Raw genomic sequence first — 21,973 nt, forward strand, 5'->3', positions numbered from 1 at the left:
AAAAAAAGGAAAATGAAAAGAGTTGATGACAGCCTGGAGCAGTTTATGATGCCGGGGAATAATAACAATAACAGAGCAACCACGCTTACTTGTGCGTAATGGGGAGATATTAATTCATTTCCCTCCTCCGTCGAAAACAATCTCACAGTCCGAGGGAGAAAAGGTCGTGTTGGACCTGCACATGCCCGCGGGCTTTACGCGCGGTGTTGTGCAGTGATGCAATAACAGGACCGTCCAATTATGGCAGCAAGAGCACATGTGAGGAAAGTGGCTTTTTTTTTCACACGCAGTCTGGCACGTTTTTTTTCAGGGACATCAGAACCCCATTTCATACTCCCACGCTGTGCGGTGGCATAGCTGCAGGCTCATTACGACCTCAAAGTCCACGCAACCAAATATAGGCAAAGGCTCTAAAAATACGCCTGTGACATGCTCTGCTCGTGCGTGTTCAATCAAAGCAGCCCATTATGGCGCTCTCCAAGAGGGCGTGAATTTTAGAAAAGGGACAAAAAAGGACTGCTCAATTGTGTGGCCTACTTGTAAGCCACCCACTCTTGTCTCCAGGCAGGTCAGCGCTGAAGCACCCCCCCTGACTCCCTTAAAGCCCACCGGGAGTCCAAACTCAGACCTGCGGTGCTGCTGACCCACGCGGCTGCGCCCCCACTCTGCGTATTAGGTGTTACCGGAGCGGGGGGAATTTTCAATCCATCATCTGAACGGCCTCTGAACGGGTGCTCTCTGGGTGCTTTGTTACATTTGAAGACACTATAAAGCACATTTACACGCACACACTGGTTATATATTTGACTGAATTTGATCCTGGGGGCAGGGAGGTGCACCGGTGGCACTATTTAAAGACATATGAACCACATATATGGGTTCTTGGGTCAACCTGGGCGACAAACTACATTGCACTCACTTATGTCATATTATTCCTCCAGAATTTCCCCAGGAATATAATTATTTTGAGTGTTAGGTGCATTTCAAGGAAAACAGAGCGAGATGCTTCCATTGTTCCAGCTGTAACATGTGTTTTTTAGTCTGCAGTTGTGCCGAAAGATCCCAAAAGAGAATTGGGATCGACACGTTTGCGTGCGCGTAAAGACAGAAGTAGAGCGGGGATGAGAAGCAGGTGGCGCCACAGGTGTGTTTCTACTTCAGTGCCATCAGGAGAACATTTAGTGACCCAAATTAATAATAAATAACCCACTTTATCAACAGTAAACACTCATGAGTTGATCAACTGTAGGGAGATGTGGAGCATGTGCCGCTTTTCTCATCATCCCAGACCCGACAGAGCAGACATTCCTCATCCCGCTGTTGTTGCTGCTCATGCAAGGTCTTCTCGAGCTCAGTGGTTTAAGAGTGTGAAGCACAGAAGACTGTAATCTTCTGCACTTCCTCCCCTCCTGCAATGCGCACTCGGCTCCCATTTCATAACACAGAAAAGTTGCGGCAAAAGCCACAGCTTATGTAGCCTGGTCCGCCCTCTCCGCGCCTCGGAGCGGTTCCATTGTCCGGTGCTCCAGCGCCACCGAAAGGAGAGCGGCGGTACTACAGGCAGCTGCGGGGGCCGCGGGAGTGCGGAGAGCCTGTTGCGCAGTAGAGTACAGTGTGTGACTGCAGAGCTGAGACGACAGGAGGAGATGCCATGATCACAGCCTCAGGGCGTAAAGTGTCCAGGCTGCATCACTGAAGCCTTTATGAGAGCAAGAAGAGGCTCCGACTGAAAAACACAACAACAGCTATGTTTTTACCCACACATAGACCATAAATATACATTAAAAATGTCATGTTTTCTCTTGGTTAACTGCTTAATACATGCACATTAGCCTACAACGTGAGGATATAACCTATAGATCATTCTGACATAGATCAAAATTATATATATACAAGGTAAGATGAGATAAAACAAGATAAGGTTCATTGTTTATACCAGAAAATTGGTCAAAATATGTATTTGGGTATAAATATATGTTTGACATGCTCCTTCATTCATTTGAACATACAGTTGTGTTTGTAAAGTAATACACCATATTAGAAAACTGGGTTTAAAGTGCGTATGTAACATGTCGATCTGCACGAAGCGGGGAATAAAGGTGTGAAGGAGTATAAGCAGGTATATTTTAGGGAATTACAAGTGCATAGAGTGAAGTACTCTTTAGATCATGGGTGTCAAAGTGATCCAGTAAAGGGCCGTGTGGCTGCAGGTTTTCATTCCAACTAAGCAAGAACACACCTGACTCGACTTACTCAATCACCTGAACTGTCTTCACACGGTTGATTTGTTGGATCAGGTGTGTTTTTGATTGGTTGGAATGAAAACCTGCAGCCACAGCGACTCTTTACCGGATCAGTTTGACACCCATGGTGTAGAGATACCACGTTACAAGTCAAAAATCATGCATCTAAATGAGATAACAGAGTAAAAATGCAAAAGTACCAGCATCAGCATACACTTAAAGGTCAAAAAGGGAAAGTACTCATCATGCACAATGGGCCATTTCAGAATATTATTGAATTATGGTTATTGAAGCACCCATTATTTGAATATTGTAACTTTATATACTGCTGCTGGGGATCTTAAGTTATTAGTTGGTTATATGTTGTTTAAATAATCTGAATCTGCAAAGTAATGAAAGTTATTACAAACATGTAGTGAAGTAAAAAATAAAATATTTGCTGAAAGGTAGAGAGGTAGATGTATAAAGTAGCAGGAAATGGAAAGTACAAGTTCCATAGGTGACTCGGCTGGGAACTGGAGGGTCGCCGGTTCTACTCCCTGTGTGGACCATGAATGGAGTTTGGACTGGTGGCTGGAGAGGTGCCAGTTCATCTCCTGGGCACTGCCGAGGGGCTGTTGAGCAAGGCACTGCTGATCCATTGGCAGCCCCCTCGCTCTGACATCTCTCCATTAATTGCATGTATATAGGTGTGTGTGTCACATGTATAATAACAGATGGAAAAATTGAATTTCCCCTTGTGGGATTAATAAAGTAATTCTTCTTCTTCTTCTTCTTCTTCTTGATCACTTCCTCCTTCCTCCCCATAAATATCACTTCAATAGCAGACGAAAGAGGTACCACTTCTACCTGCACCTCCTCTCAAGCTGTTGAGCATCCCTCCAGCGTGTGATCTATAAATGAGCATTTGAACGAGTGTAAAGAGATGAGAGCAGGCCCATCATCTGAAACCAAAACGATGGCCCCGGGCCAGTCTAAATGAGTACAAGGAGAGTCAAAATCAGGCTTAATAAACTCCGAACCCCAACAGATGTCCAAAATAATTACTACAATCTGTCACCCGCGGATAAAAATAGGTGATCTTTAAATATTTTTGCGTCATTAACGGAGCGCTGTGGTAAAGTCATCAAACCCAGTCGCCGCTAACCTCAATTAGCAGTGAGGATATTGGAAAAGATCAAAGGAACGAAGAGTCCCTTTTACTCTCATCTCGCATCAAAGCTTAGAAAATGTATAGTTTTTTATAAACTGGAAGCTCATTGGCTGGGACATTATCAGCATCCTGGGTTGTTTTAAAAGGAAAGGATAAAAAAGGGATGTAATCATACAAATGTGGCCTGACATGCCGTATTTGGAAAAAGTATAAGAAATGCATGTTGGCGAGCTCTTTGAAAGTGAAGCCTGAGGTTTATGCAAGCACCCTGGACTGAACAAGACCACCACGGTAGTAGCCCTGTCCCAGCCCATAGGTGACTGGGCTGGGAACCGGAGGGTTGCTGGTTCGTGTCCCTGTGTGGACCATGAATGGAGTGTGTACTGGTGGCTGGAGAGGTGCCAGTTCATCTCCTGGGCACTGCCGAGGTGCTGTTGAGCAAGGCACCAAACCCCCAACTGCTCAGGGCGCCGGTCACTGGCAGCCCCCTCCCTCTAACATCTCTCCATTAGTTGCATGTATATAGGTCCTGTTTGTGCATGTGTGTGTATTTCGGGCCTGTGTGTGTGTAACATGTAAAATAATAGAGTGAAAATTGAATTTCCCCATTCGCGGGACTAATAAAGGAATTCTTCTTCTTCTTCTTCTTCTTCTTCTTCTTCTTCACAAAGTGCTGCAAAACAATCGCAGAGATGCAAAACGACCCCGAAATGACTACAAGGAAGTTGCAAAATGACCAGAAAGAGACGCAAAATGATCTCAAAGAGACACAAACGATAATTTTTTTGGCCTTTTCATGCCTTTATTTGACAGTGACCAGGAGTGAGAGGGGGTGACGTGCAGCAAAGGCCCACAGGCAGGGATCAAACCCAGGTTGCTGCATTGAGGACTTAAGCCTCTCTATATGGGTCGCCCGCTCTGACCACTGAGCCACCAGGCGCCACAGACTCAAGGTTTAAAATATTTAGGAGCCATCAACACATATCTCTCTCCCTTTCTCTCTCTCTTTCTCTCTCTTGATAAAGTGACAAACCAAGTCTCTATTAAGGCACGGCAAGTTTATTTATAAGGGAGCAGATAAAACAAATCTTGTTAAAATGAAAATAAAACAGTAGATGGTCGTTTCTGAGTACTGGTCTGACACAGGGATTTAATAAAGTACATTCAGTACTGTAGGTTCTTATCAATGTGGTGTCTGAGTCCATTCATTTTCATCAGCATGTGTTTTTATCTAGACTTAAAAAATAACTTTTCTGCCTTTGTAAGACGAGGAAAACTCCAGACTTTAGTTTTTTTCATTTAATTGTTTGTGTCTTAAGAAAACAAGAGGAAACATAAACCTGGTTCACGGGTTCACATCCGCCCTGCTCAAGTGTCATCGATCGAATCCCAGCTCTCTCCCCTACGACTGTGACCTCTGACCTCCCTGATGTTGCAGGTGGAGTGAGATCAAGATGGGTCCTTACATTAGTATAGTAAGCACCAGCAGCGCGGAGAGGAGGCTACTGAGCAGCGCTGCCGAGCCGAGAGCTGCCCCTGCTGCGTTTCTATCGCTGGTGATGGTGGTGTGTAGCACAGACGGTCCCGTTTGCCCCTGGCAGTGCCTCAGGTCTGCACCCACGCAGGCGGCGTAGGCCATGGCGTGGGCGATGTAGTTCTGCTCATGAACTCCCTGGAAGAGGTGGGCCATGGGTCCACGGGCGAGCACGGCCACATCCTCCCCGCTGTGGGTGGCCGACTTTAAGGGGACGGCGGCCAGCTGGACGTAGTCTTTAGTTTCTAGAAAAGGGAGAGAGAACAAGTGTGTCTGAATATTTCATGCTAATGCACTTTCAGTATTCGCTTCCTCCTGGAACAGTCGCACTATTGATTTGGGTTGTCATGTTATCTTAACTGAACTGTCATTTCCTTTCTTGGTTTATAAGAAATAAAAAAAAGCTAATTAAATTACAAAAAATGTCAGAGAAAGAGAAAGCACAGCTGATTATATTATAAGGAAAGGTCGCACTGGATTACAGGACGTGGGTCTGAACACAGTAGGGGGAAAGGGAAAGGTCATTCAAGTTGTGTTGGATTTGGTTTCCTCATGTGTTTCAACTTTACGACTTTCTGTCCTTGAACCATCTCGAGATAGAGAGAAGGGAGTGTAAGTGGTCAGGGAATTTGATCAAGTGTAGTTTGAAGTTTGAGGAAAACAAAGAAACGATGAGTGTGTCTTACTGGTGTTGACGTTGCGGATGTCTGGGCGCGTGCCGTTTTTGGTGATCTTGTGTCCGGGTCCGTTGCCGTACATCAGTGTGGTGTAAGGCAACACGTCTGTAGCCCACAGCGGAGATTTACCTGTGCAATCCAGAAAGATTACCTTTGATTTATCTTCATTTTTCTGTTCTTTCCCTCTGTCTCGAAGGGCTAAACACGTGCACACATGAACACACACACACACACACACACACACACACACACACACACACACACACACACACACACACAAACACACACACACGAGGAGGGGTCTCTGGATCCCCAGGGTGCTGCAGGAGGTCTAGAGCTTGTTGAGTGTTTCTCTCCAGATGAGCCATTAGCCTGGCGAGTCTCCCCGCTGATGAAGAGCTCAGAGTCTCACAAGCACATTAATCACTGCTGCACTGCTGGGAGGAGGAGGAGGAGGAGGAGAAGGAGGGAGGAGGAGGAGGAGGGTAAAATAAGGATATGACCGGAAAGAGAGTGTAGAAAGCTGGGAACAGCAGAACATAACAAGTGCTAAATCAATACAGACTTTAAAGGTGGACGCAGAGGTTTTAGTGGGCTGAGTCTTTAAAAAATATATATTTCCAAGCATAAATATCATTGTTTTGCAGCATTTAGACTTTTAAAAAACACCAAAAATGAAAAAATTAATGTAGAAAGAAACATATTACATTTTAACCACAGTGTAAATACTTTGTACCAATGAAAAACTTGGATTACTACGGATATGGACGAAGTACATGCGGTAAGGGGGTGGAACATTTAGTGTTTAGGAGAGAACCAGAAAGAAGTGACACCACGGGTGCTTCTTTAATTACCCTGTTCATATTAAAGCCTTTTAGCGTACAGACGTCCCAGAAGTCTTAGCCTATATTTCCTGTCACAATAGCAATGTAATGAGCAAACAACATGTGGCACAGCATTCACTTTTGATCTTAAAATGAACCCCAGAACTACATTACCGTTTTAGAAACAGACACAAATTAACTTTAGAGCTACAGTAATAAGAGGTACACCCTTTCTCCCAGGCTTAGCCTAATGATTTGTGCAGCAGCAATAATAACGTACACAATGTTGATACAACGTAATTCCCCTGTGGCGGCGCCCCCTGCAGCCAAGGACCATGATGCGGCCCCCAAAGGTAGATTCTTCCTCACCTCAGATCTCGCTGCCCAGCCATGTCTCCTCAGCAACCGCTAGTGTATGTGTGTGTGTGTGTGTGTGTGTGTGTGTGTGTGGCTATTTGTGTGCGTGAGTGTGTATGTCTTTGTCTATCTCTGCGTGTATATCTGTGGGGGTGGGAGGTTCATGGTGTTTCTTTGTTCATGTTTTTGTTTCCTTTTTTGTTTCTCTTTTATTTTCTGTGATGGACTTTTTTCTACTGTAAAAGTACGAAAAGTGCCATATAAATAAAGATTGATTTGATTTGATTTGATTGGATTTGAACCCTTGATAACTCCCTCTGTTCATCCATGAATGTGGTTCATCTTGAGCCTCCAGGTGAAGTCGGAGTTGAGACAGAGAGTTTGAAGAAATGGAGGTTAGGAGTAAGTAAGGTCGATAAAGAGATGCTCCAAAGCTAAATTAACAGGCGAGAAAGACTGGTCTGAACTTAGAGAGGATAACGTAAGAGAGAGGCGTCAGTGATGATGGTCAGAGACGGGCAGAGGGTAAGAAGGACGAGGAGAGAGCGAGGGACTGAAATAGAAAGGCTGCCAGCTATATGTGTTTACCGGGGCTGTAATTGCAGGGGAGAGAAAGCAGAGAAAATGTCAAGCTGCTGGTGGCAGTGGCCCGCTGAAGCTGAGGCATCCCACACACACACACACACACACACACTCAACAACATGTACAAAATGTCACATGAGGTGTCTATTGTCATGGGATACAAACACACCTGGAAGGGGGAAAGGATGGATGAAGTTAACGATGGAGGAACAGGAGAATTTCTCCTTCGTCAAAACTCTCTGTCATGTGTGTAAAAGTACCAGATACATTTTTTTAGGAAGTCAGTTCAAAATTACCCAGAATGCTCTGCCCTCTAAATGGGTATCCATTGAAGGTAACAGGGTGGGAGTGGTCGGCCATCACAATAGTGAGAGTTTCATGCTCTTTGGTGAGTTCAAGGCCCTTGGCGATGGCGTGGTCGAAAGCAACCGTCTCGTGGAGCGCCATGTACGCCCGACCAGCGTGGTGTGCCTGGTCAATACGCCCACCTGACCAAGAGAGAGAGAGAGAGGGAGGGGTTAATGAGGAGGGATGGCGAGGTAACGGCTACAGGTACTGCTTAGCACTTGGTGAAAACCGTGAACGACTGACGGCCTTTCATAGCCATACATCGTAAATGTTTGATTGTTAGTCCTTCAATCTTAGTAATGGGTAAAAAAACACTGCTCATGAAAAAGGTACACTATATTTTGAATATTTTCACAGCTTCACCCTACCATCAGACAGCCCTGTTTAAGTTTACACAGGGCGAACTGACGCCCTCTTATGTTCTCATCAAAGCCACCAGACTCCATTGAGAAAAACAGTAGTTTTGCATCACAGATCACAGGATTTGTTGGTCCATCACTGCCTTGATTAGTTAGTTATGATTAACAGTAATTTAGAGAATTTAGAAATATTCACTGTCCTCTTAGCTCATGAGGGAAATACAGTATCTGGCAGCTAAATGCTCCAATATGTTCACCATCCAGCGTGTCTTGTGTGACTTTAGTCTATCATTGGAAATGTCTGAACTAAAACAGCAGCTGACTTGGACTTGAGACTTGATGCAGACTCATCTCGAATGACTCAGACTTGTCTTGGACGTCTCGACACTTGAACCAAACATTTCTCAAATGATTTGACACGTGTCTCCAGCTTGTCTCAAACAACTTGAGACTTAATTTGATGCGTATCCATTGATGACAAAGACTTTACAATGACTTCAGAGTTGACTTGTCTTGTCTTGAATTTCCCTGAGACATGACCCTGACTTGTCTCGGATAACCTGAGACTTAATTAGAGTTAGACTCAAACATGTCTCAACTGACTTGACTCCAAAACTGACTCTGACTTGTCAAGAATATGTCTTGAATTTCTTGAGGCCTTACTTGGACTTGAGACTTGATGAAGACTCGTCTCAAATGACTCAGACTTGTCTTGGACGTCTTGACACTGGAAGCACACATTTCTCAAATGATTTGACACGTGTCTTCAGCTTGTCTCAAACAACTTGAGACTTAATTTGATGCGTATCCACTGATGACAAAGACTTTACAATGACTTCAGAGTTGACTTGTCTCAACCGACTTGACTCCAAAACTGACTCTGACTTGTCAAGAATATGTCTTGAATTTCTTGAGGCCTTACTTGGACTTGAGACTTGATGCAGACTTGTCTCGAATGACTCAGACTTGTCTTGGACGTGTCTCCAGCTTGTCTCAAACCACTTGAGACTTAATTTGATGCATATCCACTGATGACAAAGACTTTACAAGGACTTCAGAGTTGACTTGTCAGCTGAGACATGACCCTGACTTGTCTCGGATACCCTGAGATTTAATTAGAGTTAGACTCAAACATGTCTCAACTGACTTGACTCCAAAACTGACTCTTGAATATGTCTTGAATTTCTTGGACTTGTCTCAGATGACTTGAGACTTGTGTAGTGAACTGTACATTTAAAGAGCCATTCAGTCGGTAACGGTCTAAGAACACACCATTTCCGAGTCTTAAATTAATGCATTTATACATGCATATATAGGTGAGGTCCTCCGGCAGAGAATTGTAGATAAAGTTGAGGAATAAAGCTCATGTGTTTTATTTTTATTCGACTTTAGCACTTCTCTCCTGTCCTCTCCACCAGCTGTATTGGAAAGTGAAGCAGAGACTCCGGTTAATGAGTTGTGGTCTCAGCGAGATGTCAGTTACTGGGTGCACCATATGCCTGCTTCTATTTATACATTTGCCTGTTATTTTAAAGCCATTGCACACACTCAATAGTGCCGTGGAGTCCCCAGGCGGCTGCCTCAGATTAAAGGAGTGATGGATGAGGAGGCCGGCGGAGGCAGCCGCGTGGAACAGCAACACGTCAGGCAACCGCACTCTGCTAGCACACACTGCAGCAAACTCATTGAGCTGTACGCAGAATCCGAGTCAAGTCAACAGATCCGCTGCAGGTACACTATGTTCTCCAACGTGATGCATTCTGGAGGCGTTACCGCTCAAACCAAGAGAGGAGAGACACCCCAGGAAAAAACACAAGACAACATCCAGATTACACCTTTAAATGTTCTTTCTACCTTTTATGTTTGTATCTGTAGATAGCTCATGAGTTAATGCGTCATTTGAATATTTAAACATAACATTTGAGAGAACTTGTTTCATGGGGATGTCTGTTTATTAACATCCTTTTTAGCCCTTTTCACCTGTAGCGTGTTGCGAAATGAACTCTGTTCACCACTTCAGCAGCACTCACAATCACCAAACTTTCCAGTTTTATTCCTATCTATATTCTGGAGGTTTTATCATTCATAGCCTGATTTATATAACGAAAAAAATACAGTATTTTTCTTATTTACTGAGTGGTAAAAGGAGATATCTAACATCTCATCTCATCTCATCTCATCTTCAGCCTCTTATCCGGGGTCGGGTCGCGGGGGCAGCAGCTTTAGCAGGGGACCCCAAACTTCCCTTTCCCGGGCCACATTAACCAGCTCTAACTGGGGGATCCTGAGGCGTTCCCAGGCCAGTGTGGAGATATAATCTCTCCACCTGGTCCTGGGTCTTCCCCGAGGCCTCCTCCCAGCTGGACGTGCCTGGAACACCTCCCTAGGGAGACGCCCAGGGTTCATCCTTACTAGATATCTAATATGTCATCAAAATAAAACAAGAATTTTGAGCCTGGCTTTATCGGATATTCACATTTCTGCTCTGGAAATGGATGAAAATGAGCTCATATTTGATAAGATAATGTCAAATTGCTCATATTTAAACACAAAATTGTCTTAATGTTCGTGATAAACTGGGGACGTTTAATGGTGATATCTACTCGTTAAATGTTTTACCCTAGTCACATGTAGACTCTCCGGTCAACATCAGGGCTGAAGAGGCTTTGAAACAAATGTAAACATACTGTATTGTGAGGAAACCACAACCATAACAAGTGTAGTCTTTTAATTGCCACTTAGGGCCCCTTTGTGATTATAACAGGATCAGTGTTTCGATTGATCCACCGTGACCAGCCACGTGCGTTTTCTCTATTCTTAGCAGAACGGTCACCTCTCTGGGGATTTCATTATCCAACCTTTGACAGATTAAGTGATGGGGGGTGAGTGTTTGGGGGGTGGGGTGGTGGGTGAAGCTGTTGTCCTCACCCTCCACTAGCAGGAAGAAGCCTTTAGGGTTTTTCTGGAGGATGCGGATGGCCTTTTCTGTAGTCTCTACGAGGGACGGGTCCATTTTCGGGTCCCTTTCCGCCTCAAAGCGCAGATCACCAGGTTCAAACAGAGCTGCGGGAGAGGAGAACACACCAAATCATTTCTGTATGTGTGTTTAAAAAAATACAGTAAGACCGTTTTATCCACCTACAGTGGAGGAGAAAAGGTAAATCCCATCTACCTCCTCCTACTGCTGCTATTTTGAGCGCACAGGAAGTGATACACCGCAGAGTGAGGCTAAAATCCTGCAGCATCGAGTGAGCACTCAGTCCAGGAACAGCACGATGACTGAATTTCTACATTTCCTCCACGCCACAAAGACCTCCGCACAATACCTTTAAAAATCGATAGCGGAGGAGGTGGAGGCTGAGAATCGCAGAGGTAATACCGTTTTAGTTTACTGCGTTTTGCTGCAGTTGCTTCACAAGAGAAAGAAAATTCTACATGTTTCCTGCAGAGAGTCAGATGAGAAGAGCAATACCACTGATATGCATCTGTACCATACAGAAGCTGGACCCTGCAGTTTAGTTTAGCACAAACGAACCCACAAACTAACTAAAAGTCTATATCTAAGCCTGTATAGCGACACACAAGTGTGCACGTGTGTGGGCAAAGAGAGAGAGGTGCTGGGTGGATTATGGAGGGCACAGTTTTTGCGTGGTTATGTTGTTGCGTGAGTGGCCTTATCAACAAAAGATAGGTTGGGGGAGACCCTTCGCTTGCCTCTGTGTATTTCACACTCTGTTTGTGCACCTTGAAAACATTATGTGGGTCAGGCACAGTAGTTCAAGGTACAGCATTCAAGACTGACATTATTAATACAAAAAGAAACGAGTACGCCGGAGAGTAAACCAAGGACGCTAGAGGCCGAGTGATGTTGTATTCTTCAAGGGCCTGATGGGAATGCTTTGCCTTTGTGTACTGCTCTGCCGGAGACGAATGCATAAGAGGTCAAAGGAAAACAGAAATAAAAACTTACCCATGAGGTAGTCTGTGGTTTCAGGGTCAACAGCATTGAAATCTGTTGTATTCCACACGTAGCGGGCTACCTGGGTCAGGACAGACATTCACACACTGAGTGGGAGGAGGACAGCCGAGGTCTCTGTGCTCGTTGTGAGTCACAATGAGCTTTTTCATCGCTTTTCGTCGTAGCTGTCTTCGTTTTTTGTTAGTTTAGAATTTGTGAATTAATGTGTATTTCTAAAAAATCCACGTGTAGAGCATTTAAGCTCTAGGAACCTCACTCGCTGAGTTCTCTGCCCTAGTTTATAACTACAGTTTTTAGTTTTGCTGTTTAAATGCCCCGTGATATTTGCTGCAGTGACTTTACTGAATGCTGGGAAACGTTGTCTAATCACGATAGGACAGCATTAAAAAAGAATACATGAGTTAAAAAGCGTGATAGCCTACGGCATGGGTGTCAAAGTGATCCAGTAAAGGGCCGTGTGGCTGCAGGTTTTCATTCCAACCAATCAAAACAGGCTACACTTCACTGTGCCATACTGTCACTTAGTTCTGTAGGAAATGCTGCTACATTTTTAACACTGTTATCACTTATCGCTCCTTCTCACTTGTTTAGTTTGTACTAATTTTATTGAAATCTGCTGCTAAACTGCACGCTGCGTATTGTTGTATATTGTATAAACCTACGTTTAACCACAGTGTCTGTTGCACTCTGTCACACTTAGTTATTGTTTGATTTATTTTACTCATCTCTCATCTCATCTTCAGTCTCTTATCCGGGGTCGGGTCGCGGGGGCAGCAGCTTTAGCAGGGGACCCCAAACTTCCCTTTCCCGGGCCACATTAACCAGCTCTAACTGGGGGATCCTGAGGCGTTCCCAGGCCAGTGTGGAGATCTAATCTCTCCACCTGGTCCCGGGTCTTCCCCGAGGCCTCCTCCCAGCTGGACGTGCCTGGAACACCTCCCTAGGGAGGCGCCCAGGGGGGCATCCTTACTAGATGCCCGATGATGATTTATGATGATTTATTTTACGTTAGCTTTATGTTGTTTTTTATGTTTTTATGCTTATTGTTACTCTGATCCTTTCCCACCTTTGTATTGAAACTGTTGCACAATCATTTCCCTCGGGATAAATAAAGATTCTTGAATCTTGAATCTTGAAAAACACACCTGGTCCAACAAATCAACTGTGTGAAGACAGTTCAGGTGATTGAATGAGTCGAGTCAGGTGTGTTCTTGCTTGGTTGGAATGAAAACCTGCAGCCACAGCGTCCCTTTACTGGATCAGTTTGACACCCATGGCCTACGGGAACCGGTAGAAGGAGAGTGAATGGCCCAGCCGAACTGGTCTCCTCAGGGTGGCGGACCGAGGATTTAAGTATACAAGCGGATTTAGATCACCGCAATTAGAGTAGTAAGGTATAAAAAGCAAATGTAGCGAGGTAAATAGTGCATTACTGGCCCAAAGATATTCTCAGGTAAAGAGTAGAAGTAAAACATAACCCATTCACAAAGGCTCGTTCCTTTACAACTAAGGTGTATAACTCATTACTCCCCCCGGCATACTCTGGGCGGAGTGTGTCTTTGAGGGAGAGATCCTTAAAAGACGTTTGACCTGCTGTGAAGGGTAATGCCACATCCCACTATTTTGTAGTTTTGCAACCTCCCTTTTGTCGGAAGTCCCCCCCCCCCTGAACATTTTTGCTATAATTAAAGCTGCTTTAACAGAAGTGTTACCTTTCCAATTTTCATGCGCTGCCACTCGCTGATGAGGTTGCGTGCGTCTTTTCTTTTGCCCCTGGAGAAGTAGTCCCTGGGGTATTCTGGGTCCTTGGTGCCCCTCGGGGTCATGTACTTTCTACCACCACCAATGATCACCTGGGGACGCAGACACAAGCACACCATTGAATCATGACATGTGTTAAAAGCCAGTGATATGAGAAGGATCTGTGTTGCGAACGACCTTACATCTATGTCAGTGTTTTTGATGAGCTGGGAGGCGATGTCAGTGCAGCCGTCCCTCTTAGCGGCTTCAGGCATGTCGGCGTCACTGTACCATTTCCTGCTGGCGCTGTGGGCATAGCTGGTTGCCGGGGTAGCGTGTTGCACCCGCGTGGTTGTTACGATACCGACAGACTTCCCTAGAAGACCGATTTGTTTCATGCTCAGTGTGCAGTAGATGTATTCAAGCCTTTATGTATAAAACATGCACTCTGCTGTATGTTTGTGTCAAATATATGAAAGAACTATCAGGTTTGAATGTTTTGAAACGGCTGAGCCATTAAACAAAAACCTTCTCAAGCCCCTGCAGACACTGTATATTATGATTATGTTGAGGTTGTACTTTAAAGTACCCTTAAAGCTCTACGGTGGCAGTATAAAAAGATAATGGCCGACTGTAATGCACTCCAGAGATGAATGAGATGAATGGCCTGGAAGGAACCAGGTTGAACCAGCTTTCACTGGGATTGTCTCATTTTAATTCAAATATATATGTATACTGTATATAGTATATACTTAATGTCCATAATACATACAAAAACAAATATAAGTGGCGTTAAAGTTAGACAGTAACAACATTAAGGCCAGACATTGTGCTCACTACAGTGACCTCCAAGCAGGCAATCCTCTTGGAGCTCACAGTGCCTTGGGAGGACCGTATCGAGGAGGCCAATGAAAGGAAGAGGGAGAAGTATTCTCAGCTTGCGGAGGAGTGCCGGAGCAATGGGTGGTGAGCAATATGTCAACCGATCGAAGTGGGATGTCGAGGGTTTGTGGGCCAATCTCTCTGCAGGGCCTACAGAATGCTTGGCGTCACTGGGGCCAGCCAGCGAAGGGCCATCAAGTTGGCCACTGATGCTGCAGAAGTGGCATCAAGGTGGCTGTGGATCAGGAGGGGAGAGGCGTGGCATGTAGGGCAGTAGCGCTACCTGGACACAAGCTGGGACTTGATCACCACAGCTGGGTCGCCTAGGGGAGGGGGTATGATTGTTGAAAGACCCGAAACCCCCCTACGATCCTAGGTTACATCACTGATGCTGTGTCCAGGTGCACCAGATGGCGTATCTAAAATCAGACCCTTCCTCTGTACTAAACAGAGTCACACATGTACAGTAGATGCTCTTTCTGTCTGTTCCAACACTTTATCCTATTAGAAATATATTTGGTATATACAAAATTCCTGGGACGTTATCAAGAAGTGGGGATGAGGATATGTTGTTTCTGAACAAGGCGTCACCAGCCCGTTCTCATTCCCAGGGAGTCCACTGTTGTGTCACAGTCCTCTGCGTTTGATACCGCCGCAGAAGGCGCCCTTTGCAAACCCATCCGAGGCAAAATATCAGACACTCAGAGTAAGATCTCCAGAATTAAGAGCAACACAGTCTGTGTAGAGAGGAGGTTATGAGACAAATGGATTTGTTTTAACTCCACACAAAGTCTTTTCCTAACCATTACGGAGTCGTGTTGGGGGCTGAACATGTAGTAGTTCAGTACAACGAGTAGTCTTGGTTAAATGAGGTTAGGTTAACCATGTGCTACCCAAGTAACACCAAAGGTTTGTTCCACCTCTGACCCCAACCAGCAGTGTTGTCACACCCGCAAATCCCTGCAACAATTTGGAAAGTTGAATCACTGGAGGTCAGTAAAGACACCATTTTCAGGTGGCTGTTAGCTTCCTCGTACTTTGTAACACACACACACATTCACACACCTGAGTCTCCAGTGCTGTGCTGGGGTCATGGTCACGGCACGCTCGGTGTGTGTGTGTGTGTGTGTGTGTGTGTGTGTGTTATAAGATATTTATGGCAATTGATAACACAGGAACATGATAAGAGTCAATGTGCTTCCCTGTGCAGCATATTTCCCTGCAGGCTGCGCCCAGATCTCTGGTGGTCCCTGTAATACCGCTCTGACGGGCCACTGCGGAGCTCTCAGCTGTAAAATGGGGTTTTGCTGAGGCCCGGGGGATTTTCGTTGCGACGAAACGGCAGGGCTGAGTGTCAGGTATGTGACTGCTCCTCGACAAAGACTCACAAAATCCCATTTGTTACTTCAATCACAGCAGCGTTTGAAACCATCCCGCTGCATCATGTGCTTAATGTGCTCCTCTGAGTCTAGTTATATTGGCAAGGAATGACCATCATGACCTCAATAGTTTTGTATTAGCTTCAGTCCCAGAGGTTGCCGCTTGTTTTTGAACGCATTTTATTTATTTCGTGTTATCAATCAATAAATGATAAATAATAGAATGTGCATGAGGAGTTATAGTTGTTGTCAAATACATTGTTTCTGCTTACAACAGTACCGTGTTTTATAAATCTGTCAAGAGTCGGTTCTGTCAGTCCCTCCTCTCTCCCTTTTGTGTGAGTTTGTCTCCCTCTGTCTGTTTTTCCCTGCATGTGTCTCCCCTTTGTGTTTGTTTGTCCAGGTACGGGTAGGCGTGTTCCTTCCCACCTGCAGCACGGGACCGTTGTTATCCTTCCCTTTATAAACTCTTCACCGGATGGCTCCCGGTTCTCGTTCGTTCAGGTTTTGCGCTCCATGTTGTTTGTCATTTGTTAATCTTTGTTGTCTAATTTTCTTTCCGTCGTTTCCCGCGTTCCTGTTTCCCTGTCCTGTTCCCTGACCGTCCGTAGTTTCCCGCGTTCCTGTTTCCCTGTCCTGTTCCCTGACCGTCCGTAGTTTCCCCGTTCCTGTTTCCCTGTCCTGTTCCCTGACCGTCCGTAGTTTCCCGCGTTCCTGTTCCCCGACCATCCGTAGTTTCCCGCGTTCCTGTTTCCCTGTCCTGTTCCCTGACCGTCCGTAGTTTCCCGCGTTCCTGTTCCCCGACCATCCGTAGCTTCCCGCGTTCCTGTTTCCCTATCCTGTTCCCTGACCGTCCGTAGTTTCCCCCGTTCCTGTTTCCGTGTCCTGTTCCCTGACCGTCCTTCGTTTCCTCGTTCCTGTTTCCCTGTCCTGTTCCCTGACCGTCCGTCGTTTCCCCCGTTCCTGTTTCCCTGTCCTGTTCCCTGACCATCCGTCGTTTCCCCCGTTCCTGTTTCCCTGTCCTGTTCCCTGACCGTCCGTCGTTTCCCCCGTTCCTGTTTCCCTGTCCTGTTCCCTGACCGTCCGTCGTTTCCCCGTTCCTGTTTCCCTGTCCTGTTCCCTGACCGTCCGTAGTTTCCCGCATTCCTGTTTCCCTGTCCTGTTCCCTGACCGTCCGTAGTTTCCCGCGTTCCTGTTTCCCTGTCCTGTTCCCTGACCGTCCGTAGTTTCCCGCGTTCCTGTTCCTCTGTCCTGTTCCCTGACCGTCCGTAGTTTCCCGCGTTCCTGTTCCTCTGTCCTGTTCCCTGACCATCCGTAGTTTCCCACGTTCCTGTTTCCCTGACCGTCCGTAGTTTCCCGCGTTCCTGTTTCCCTGACCGTCCGTAGTTTCCCGCGTTCCTGTTTCCCTGACCGTCTGTAGTTTCCCGCGTTCCTGTTCCTCTGTCCTGTTCCCTGACCGTCCGTCGTTTCTCGCGTTCCTGTTCCCTGACCGTCCGTAGTTTCCCGCGTTCCTGTTCCCCTGTCCTGTTCCCTGACCGCCCGTAGTTTCCCGCGTTCCTGTTCCTCTGTCCTGTTCCCTGACAGTCCGTCGTTTCCCCCGTTCCTGTTTCCGTGTCCTGTTCCCTGACCGTCCGTCGTTTCCTCGTTCCTGTTTCCCTGTCCTGTTCCCTGACCATCCGTCGTTTCCCCCGTTCCTGTTTCCCTGTCCTGTTCCCTGACCGTCCGTCGTTTCCCTGTTCCTGTTTCCCAGTCCTGTTCCCTGACCGTCCGTAGTTTCCCGCGTTCCTGTCTCCCTGTCCTGTTCCCTGACCGTCCGTCGTTTCCCTGTTCCTGTTTCCCTGTCCTGTTCCCTGACCGTCCGTCGTTTCCCACGTTCCTGTTTCCCTGTCCTGTTCCCTGACCGTCCGTCGTTTCCCGCGTTCCTGTTTCCCTGTCCTGTTCCCTGACCGTCCGTAGTTTCCCTGTTCCTGTTTCCCTGTCCTGTTCCCTGACCGTCCGTCGTTTCCCGCGTTCCTGTTTCCCTGTCCTGTTCCCTGACCGTCCGTCGTTTCCCGCGTTCCTGTTTCCCTGTCCTGTTCCCTGACCGTCCGTAGTTTCCCGCGTTCCTTTTTCCCTGTCCTGTTCCCTGACTGTCCGTAGTTTCCCGCGTTCCTGTTTCCCTGTCCTGTTCCCTGACCGTCCGTCGTTTCCCGCGTTCCTGTTTCCCTGTCCTGTTCCCTGACCGTCCGTCGTTTCCCGCGTTCCTGTTTCCCTGTCCTGTTCCCTGACCGTCCGTAGTTTCCCCGTTCCTGTCTCCCTGTCCTGTTCCCTGACCGTCCGCAGTTTCCCGCGTTCCTGTTTCCCTGTCCTGTTCCCTGACTGTCCGTCGTTTCCCGCGTTCCTGTTTCCCTGTCCTGTTCCCTGACCGTCCGTCGTTTCCCGCGTTCCTGTTTCCCTGTCCTGTTCCCTGACCGTCCGTCGTTTCCCGCGTTCCTGCTTCCCTGTCCTGTTCCCTGACCATCCGTAGTTTGCCGCGTTCCTGCTTCCCTGTGCTGTTCCCTGACTGTCCGTAGTTTCCCGCGTTCCTATTTCCTGCTTGTATTCTTCTTGTTGGGCCTTGTTTTGAAGGAGTTGACTTTTGCTTCTGTGTATTCGATAGACCGTCCTAACAAGGGTCTTATTAAAGCATCATTATCATCCTGTCACATAGTGTTTGGATAACAACTTTTGTATTGTCTTACCAGCGTCTTTGGCCCACTTCAGGATGGACGTGACCTCGTTGCCCTTCTGACTCTTGCAGACTCCGTTGCGAGCCGCTGCACTAACGCCGATGGTGTTCAGGTTGGTTTTTACTCCACACAGATACGCTGTTGCTGTGGCTGCACTGTCCGGGATCTGGAAGTCCACACTGTAGGTCTGCACGCACACGCACACGCACACGCACACACATACACACACACACACACACACACACACACACACACACACACACACACACACACACACACACACACACACACACACACACACACACACACACGATCTTAAATGTGGTCTTGAATATGGAGAAATTAGTCTTGCAGCAGAAAATGATTAGATACACAAAAGAAGAATAGAATATATTAAGAAATGAGCAAATGGGGCATTAAGTGCAACATAAAGCAACAAGTATGGCACTCTGATCCATCAAGTAAACAAAACCATAAAAATTAACTGCAAATTGATCTTTTAGATATCTTCTTTCATTTGTTTTCCATTCTCTGAACAACTCTTCACTCTCAATTTGCACACATAAATGACTGTTTCATGTATGATTGGAATCTTTTCATTTGCATCTTGTTTTTTTAGAGTCTGATATTTGTCAAACTCGTGTTGTATTAACATGTTGTGGTATTATTTCTTTTCATGAAAAGAGCACATGTGCAGGGTGTGCAAAATGATGGCTGGAGGGTGAAGTGAAATAATGTGTTAGTAGCTGGAATTACAATTGTATATAATTGTATTTATATATATATACTTTGTACATGTATACAAAAATATAAAATGCATGCAGCATGAAAACATTGGAAGTATTTGACATGCTGCTTTAGTAGAAATTGTAAATGCATGTGAGCGTGCACATGTGGGATCTTAAATTTGAATTTGCATTCACACTGCATACACCCCTGTGTGTGATTAGTCACAACGACATGAATTCAACATGTTGCTACCCTTGGAAGTCAAACACAGTGAGTTAACTACAATTCTGCTCAAAGTACAGTAAAGTTATCTTAGCTAAACTTGAAATAGTACAGAAGGCATAATTTAATATGATTTGCATGGAGTTACACCTCTCCCGTGTCCACAGGGCTGCACACATTCACTCATTCATTCATATTCAGTTGAGGCTCTTTGGATGGCTGGTGTCATACTGTACAGATAAAATAAATCCCAGTGAGGTAAGTGTGTAAATGTGGACTATTTACATTAAACTGACTTGATCTGATGATATGACAAAAGTTTCATCTATCGGTGAGTTGGCAAAGCACTCATATTAATGAATAGATATGAATGAACTGGGCCTTTGTGTGTGTGTGTGTGTGTGTGTGTGTGTGTGTGTGTATGTGTGTGTGTGTGTGTGTGTGTGTGTGTGTGTGTACCTTATACCTTAGCTAGTCCCACGTTAGGGAAGGTGTCCATGGTCATCACGGTCTCCTCTCCTGTCTGGTTCTCCAGCTGTCCCTTGAGGATACGAGCCGCTGTGTAGGTTGTGATTCCCATACCTGACACGCACACACGCACACACGCACACACAAACACAAACACACACACACACACACACACACACACACACACAATATTAGTTTATTTGCGCTGCACATTGGTGAAACAAACAGGAAACAGCGAGGAACAGGCACCAAATGATGTATTAATAAAACAATTTGGTAAAGATTGGAGTCCTGATTCTGCCTTTCTTTAATTGCCAGCCAGTCAAGACTGTCTGTTATCAGCGTGTTGTGTAACCTACCATCTCCAAGGAAAAACAGGACGTTCTTGGCCACATTGGTGTTGAGCTTCCTGTCCAACGCCGACTGCAAAGTCTTTTGGGCCTGTGATCTCCAGAACTCCGGGTTCTCCTCCGCAACTATTTGTGAACACACAGATTTCAGACTGGTGCGGAAATATGAGTGTAAATGGTGTTAATGACAGTGGTTTAATGAGATGTCATCAGGGGACGCTACACTGAGCCCATCTTCAACTGTATATTTTGACACTTTTCCCGGATTAACAATTCAAACCGTGACTGAAACACATTTTTTTGCGTAGCTGTAGAGAACACGGTCCCAAATGAGGTGATGCAACTTGTCAAAGGGTTTCCTTTTTTTTGTCCAGGGGGTTTCCTGGAACAAAAGCTACAGATGCTACAAGTGCATGGTCTTTTTGATGACATTTTTCACTATATATGCAACTTTTCTCTGCACAAACTTAAATGAAGTTGTGTGCATTCTGCAGAGATCAACGTGAGCAGAAATAAAAGTTGACTGCTCTTTGTTCGGGCCCTTTGGGAGTCTGATGTGTGTGTATTAGCATGTTTGTTTGTAGCTGTCAGAGCTGCCTCACATGCTCTCTTATCTACAGCGCACCTCTCCGTGCTGTTGTTTGATACAGCACCCCACTAACAAGCAGTGAATGCTGACAGCAGCCAGTTGCACAACTCAACATGTACTAAGCGTGCTGATGTTGACGTTAGGAAGCTTTGGAAAGCGCACAAAAAGACTAAATGAGTGTAAATGATGAAAGGAAAGGTTTAAGCTGAGGGAACCCTTGTTAGATAAAGGGAAAGGGAAATGAGGAAGGAACAAAGTGAGAGGAGTAAGTGAGGCCTGATTGGGTGGTGATTGAACAGTACGTGGTAACTCCAGGGTAAAAGGAATGAGAATCATACATCAGCACCGTGGACATATCAGTTGAAAGAGTCAACCGATATGTAGATAAGAGATGAGAGCAGCTGAACTGTCACTGGAGATGTCGGGGAGTCGGACAGGCTCAAAGTTGGGAGTGAAAGATATAAAAGAAAGGTGCCACATGAATTGAGTTTGACCAAAGTTTCCTGAAACTCGCAGAAGAAGTCCTGTTGAAGAAGAAGCTGAATAATAAAGGATAAACATTTGAAGAGAAACAAAAGGATACATTATTCTCACCTTTGGCACGAGACGATCCAAACGCCACCAGCAGTAAAAGAGCCAAGACGGTCACTTTGGTCCACTCCATGTCCACGTTCAGGCTGGAGAAGCGCTCCTCTAACCTTCCCAAAGATCGCCTCCAGGACTGAGGAAATGCTCGTCTCCACTCACATCAGCTGCCGATCATCTTTAACAACACGTCATAAATGCATAAAGACGCTCAGGCCGTTGGAAAATGTATGACCTTTGACTGAAAACGCTGTCGTGGTTTGG

The 21,973-nt window shown here is 45.8% G+C and overlaps 1 protein-coding gene across 1 annotated transcript; it reads right to left on the reverse strand.

Annotated features, from left to right (window-relative positions):
- Nucleotides 1-4,858: 4,858 nt before the first annotated feature.
- alp3 (alkaline phosphatase 3) lies at nt 4,859-21,788 on the reverse strand (the record flags this gene model as incomplete). The annotated part of the gene is made up of 11 exons (XM_083914031.1): nt 4,859-5,175; nt 5,617-5,736; nt 7,668-7,859; nt 11,007-11,141; nt 12,049-12,118; nt 13,770-13,910; nt 14,001-14,173; nt 18,779-18,953; nt 20,184-20,299; nt 20,545-20,661; nt 21,719-21,788. The coding sequence occupies 11 exons, from the start codon at nt 21,786-21,788 to the stop codon at nt 4,859-4,861; spliced, it is 1,626 nt and encodes a 541-aa protein (XP_083770157.1).
- Nucleotides 21,789-21,973: the final 185 nt, after the last annotated feature.

This window comes from Echiichthys vipera, assembly GCF_963691815.1.
Source record: "Echiichthys vipera genome assembly, chromosome: 5".
Classification (NCBI taxonomy): domain Eukaryota; kingdom Metazoa; phylum Chordata; class Actinopteri; order Perciformes; family Trachinidae; genus Echiichthys; species Echiichthys vipera.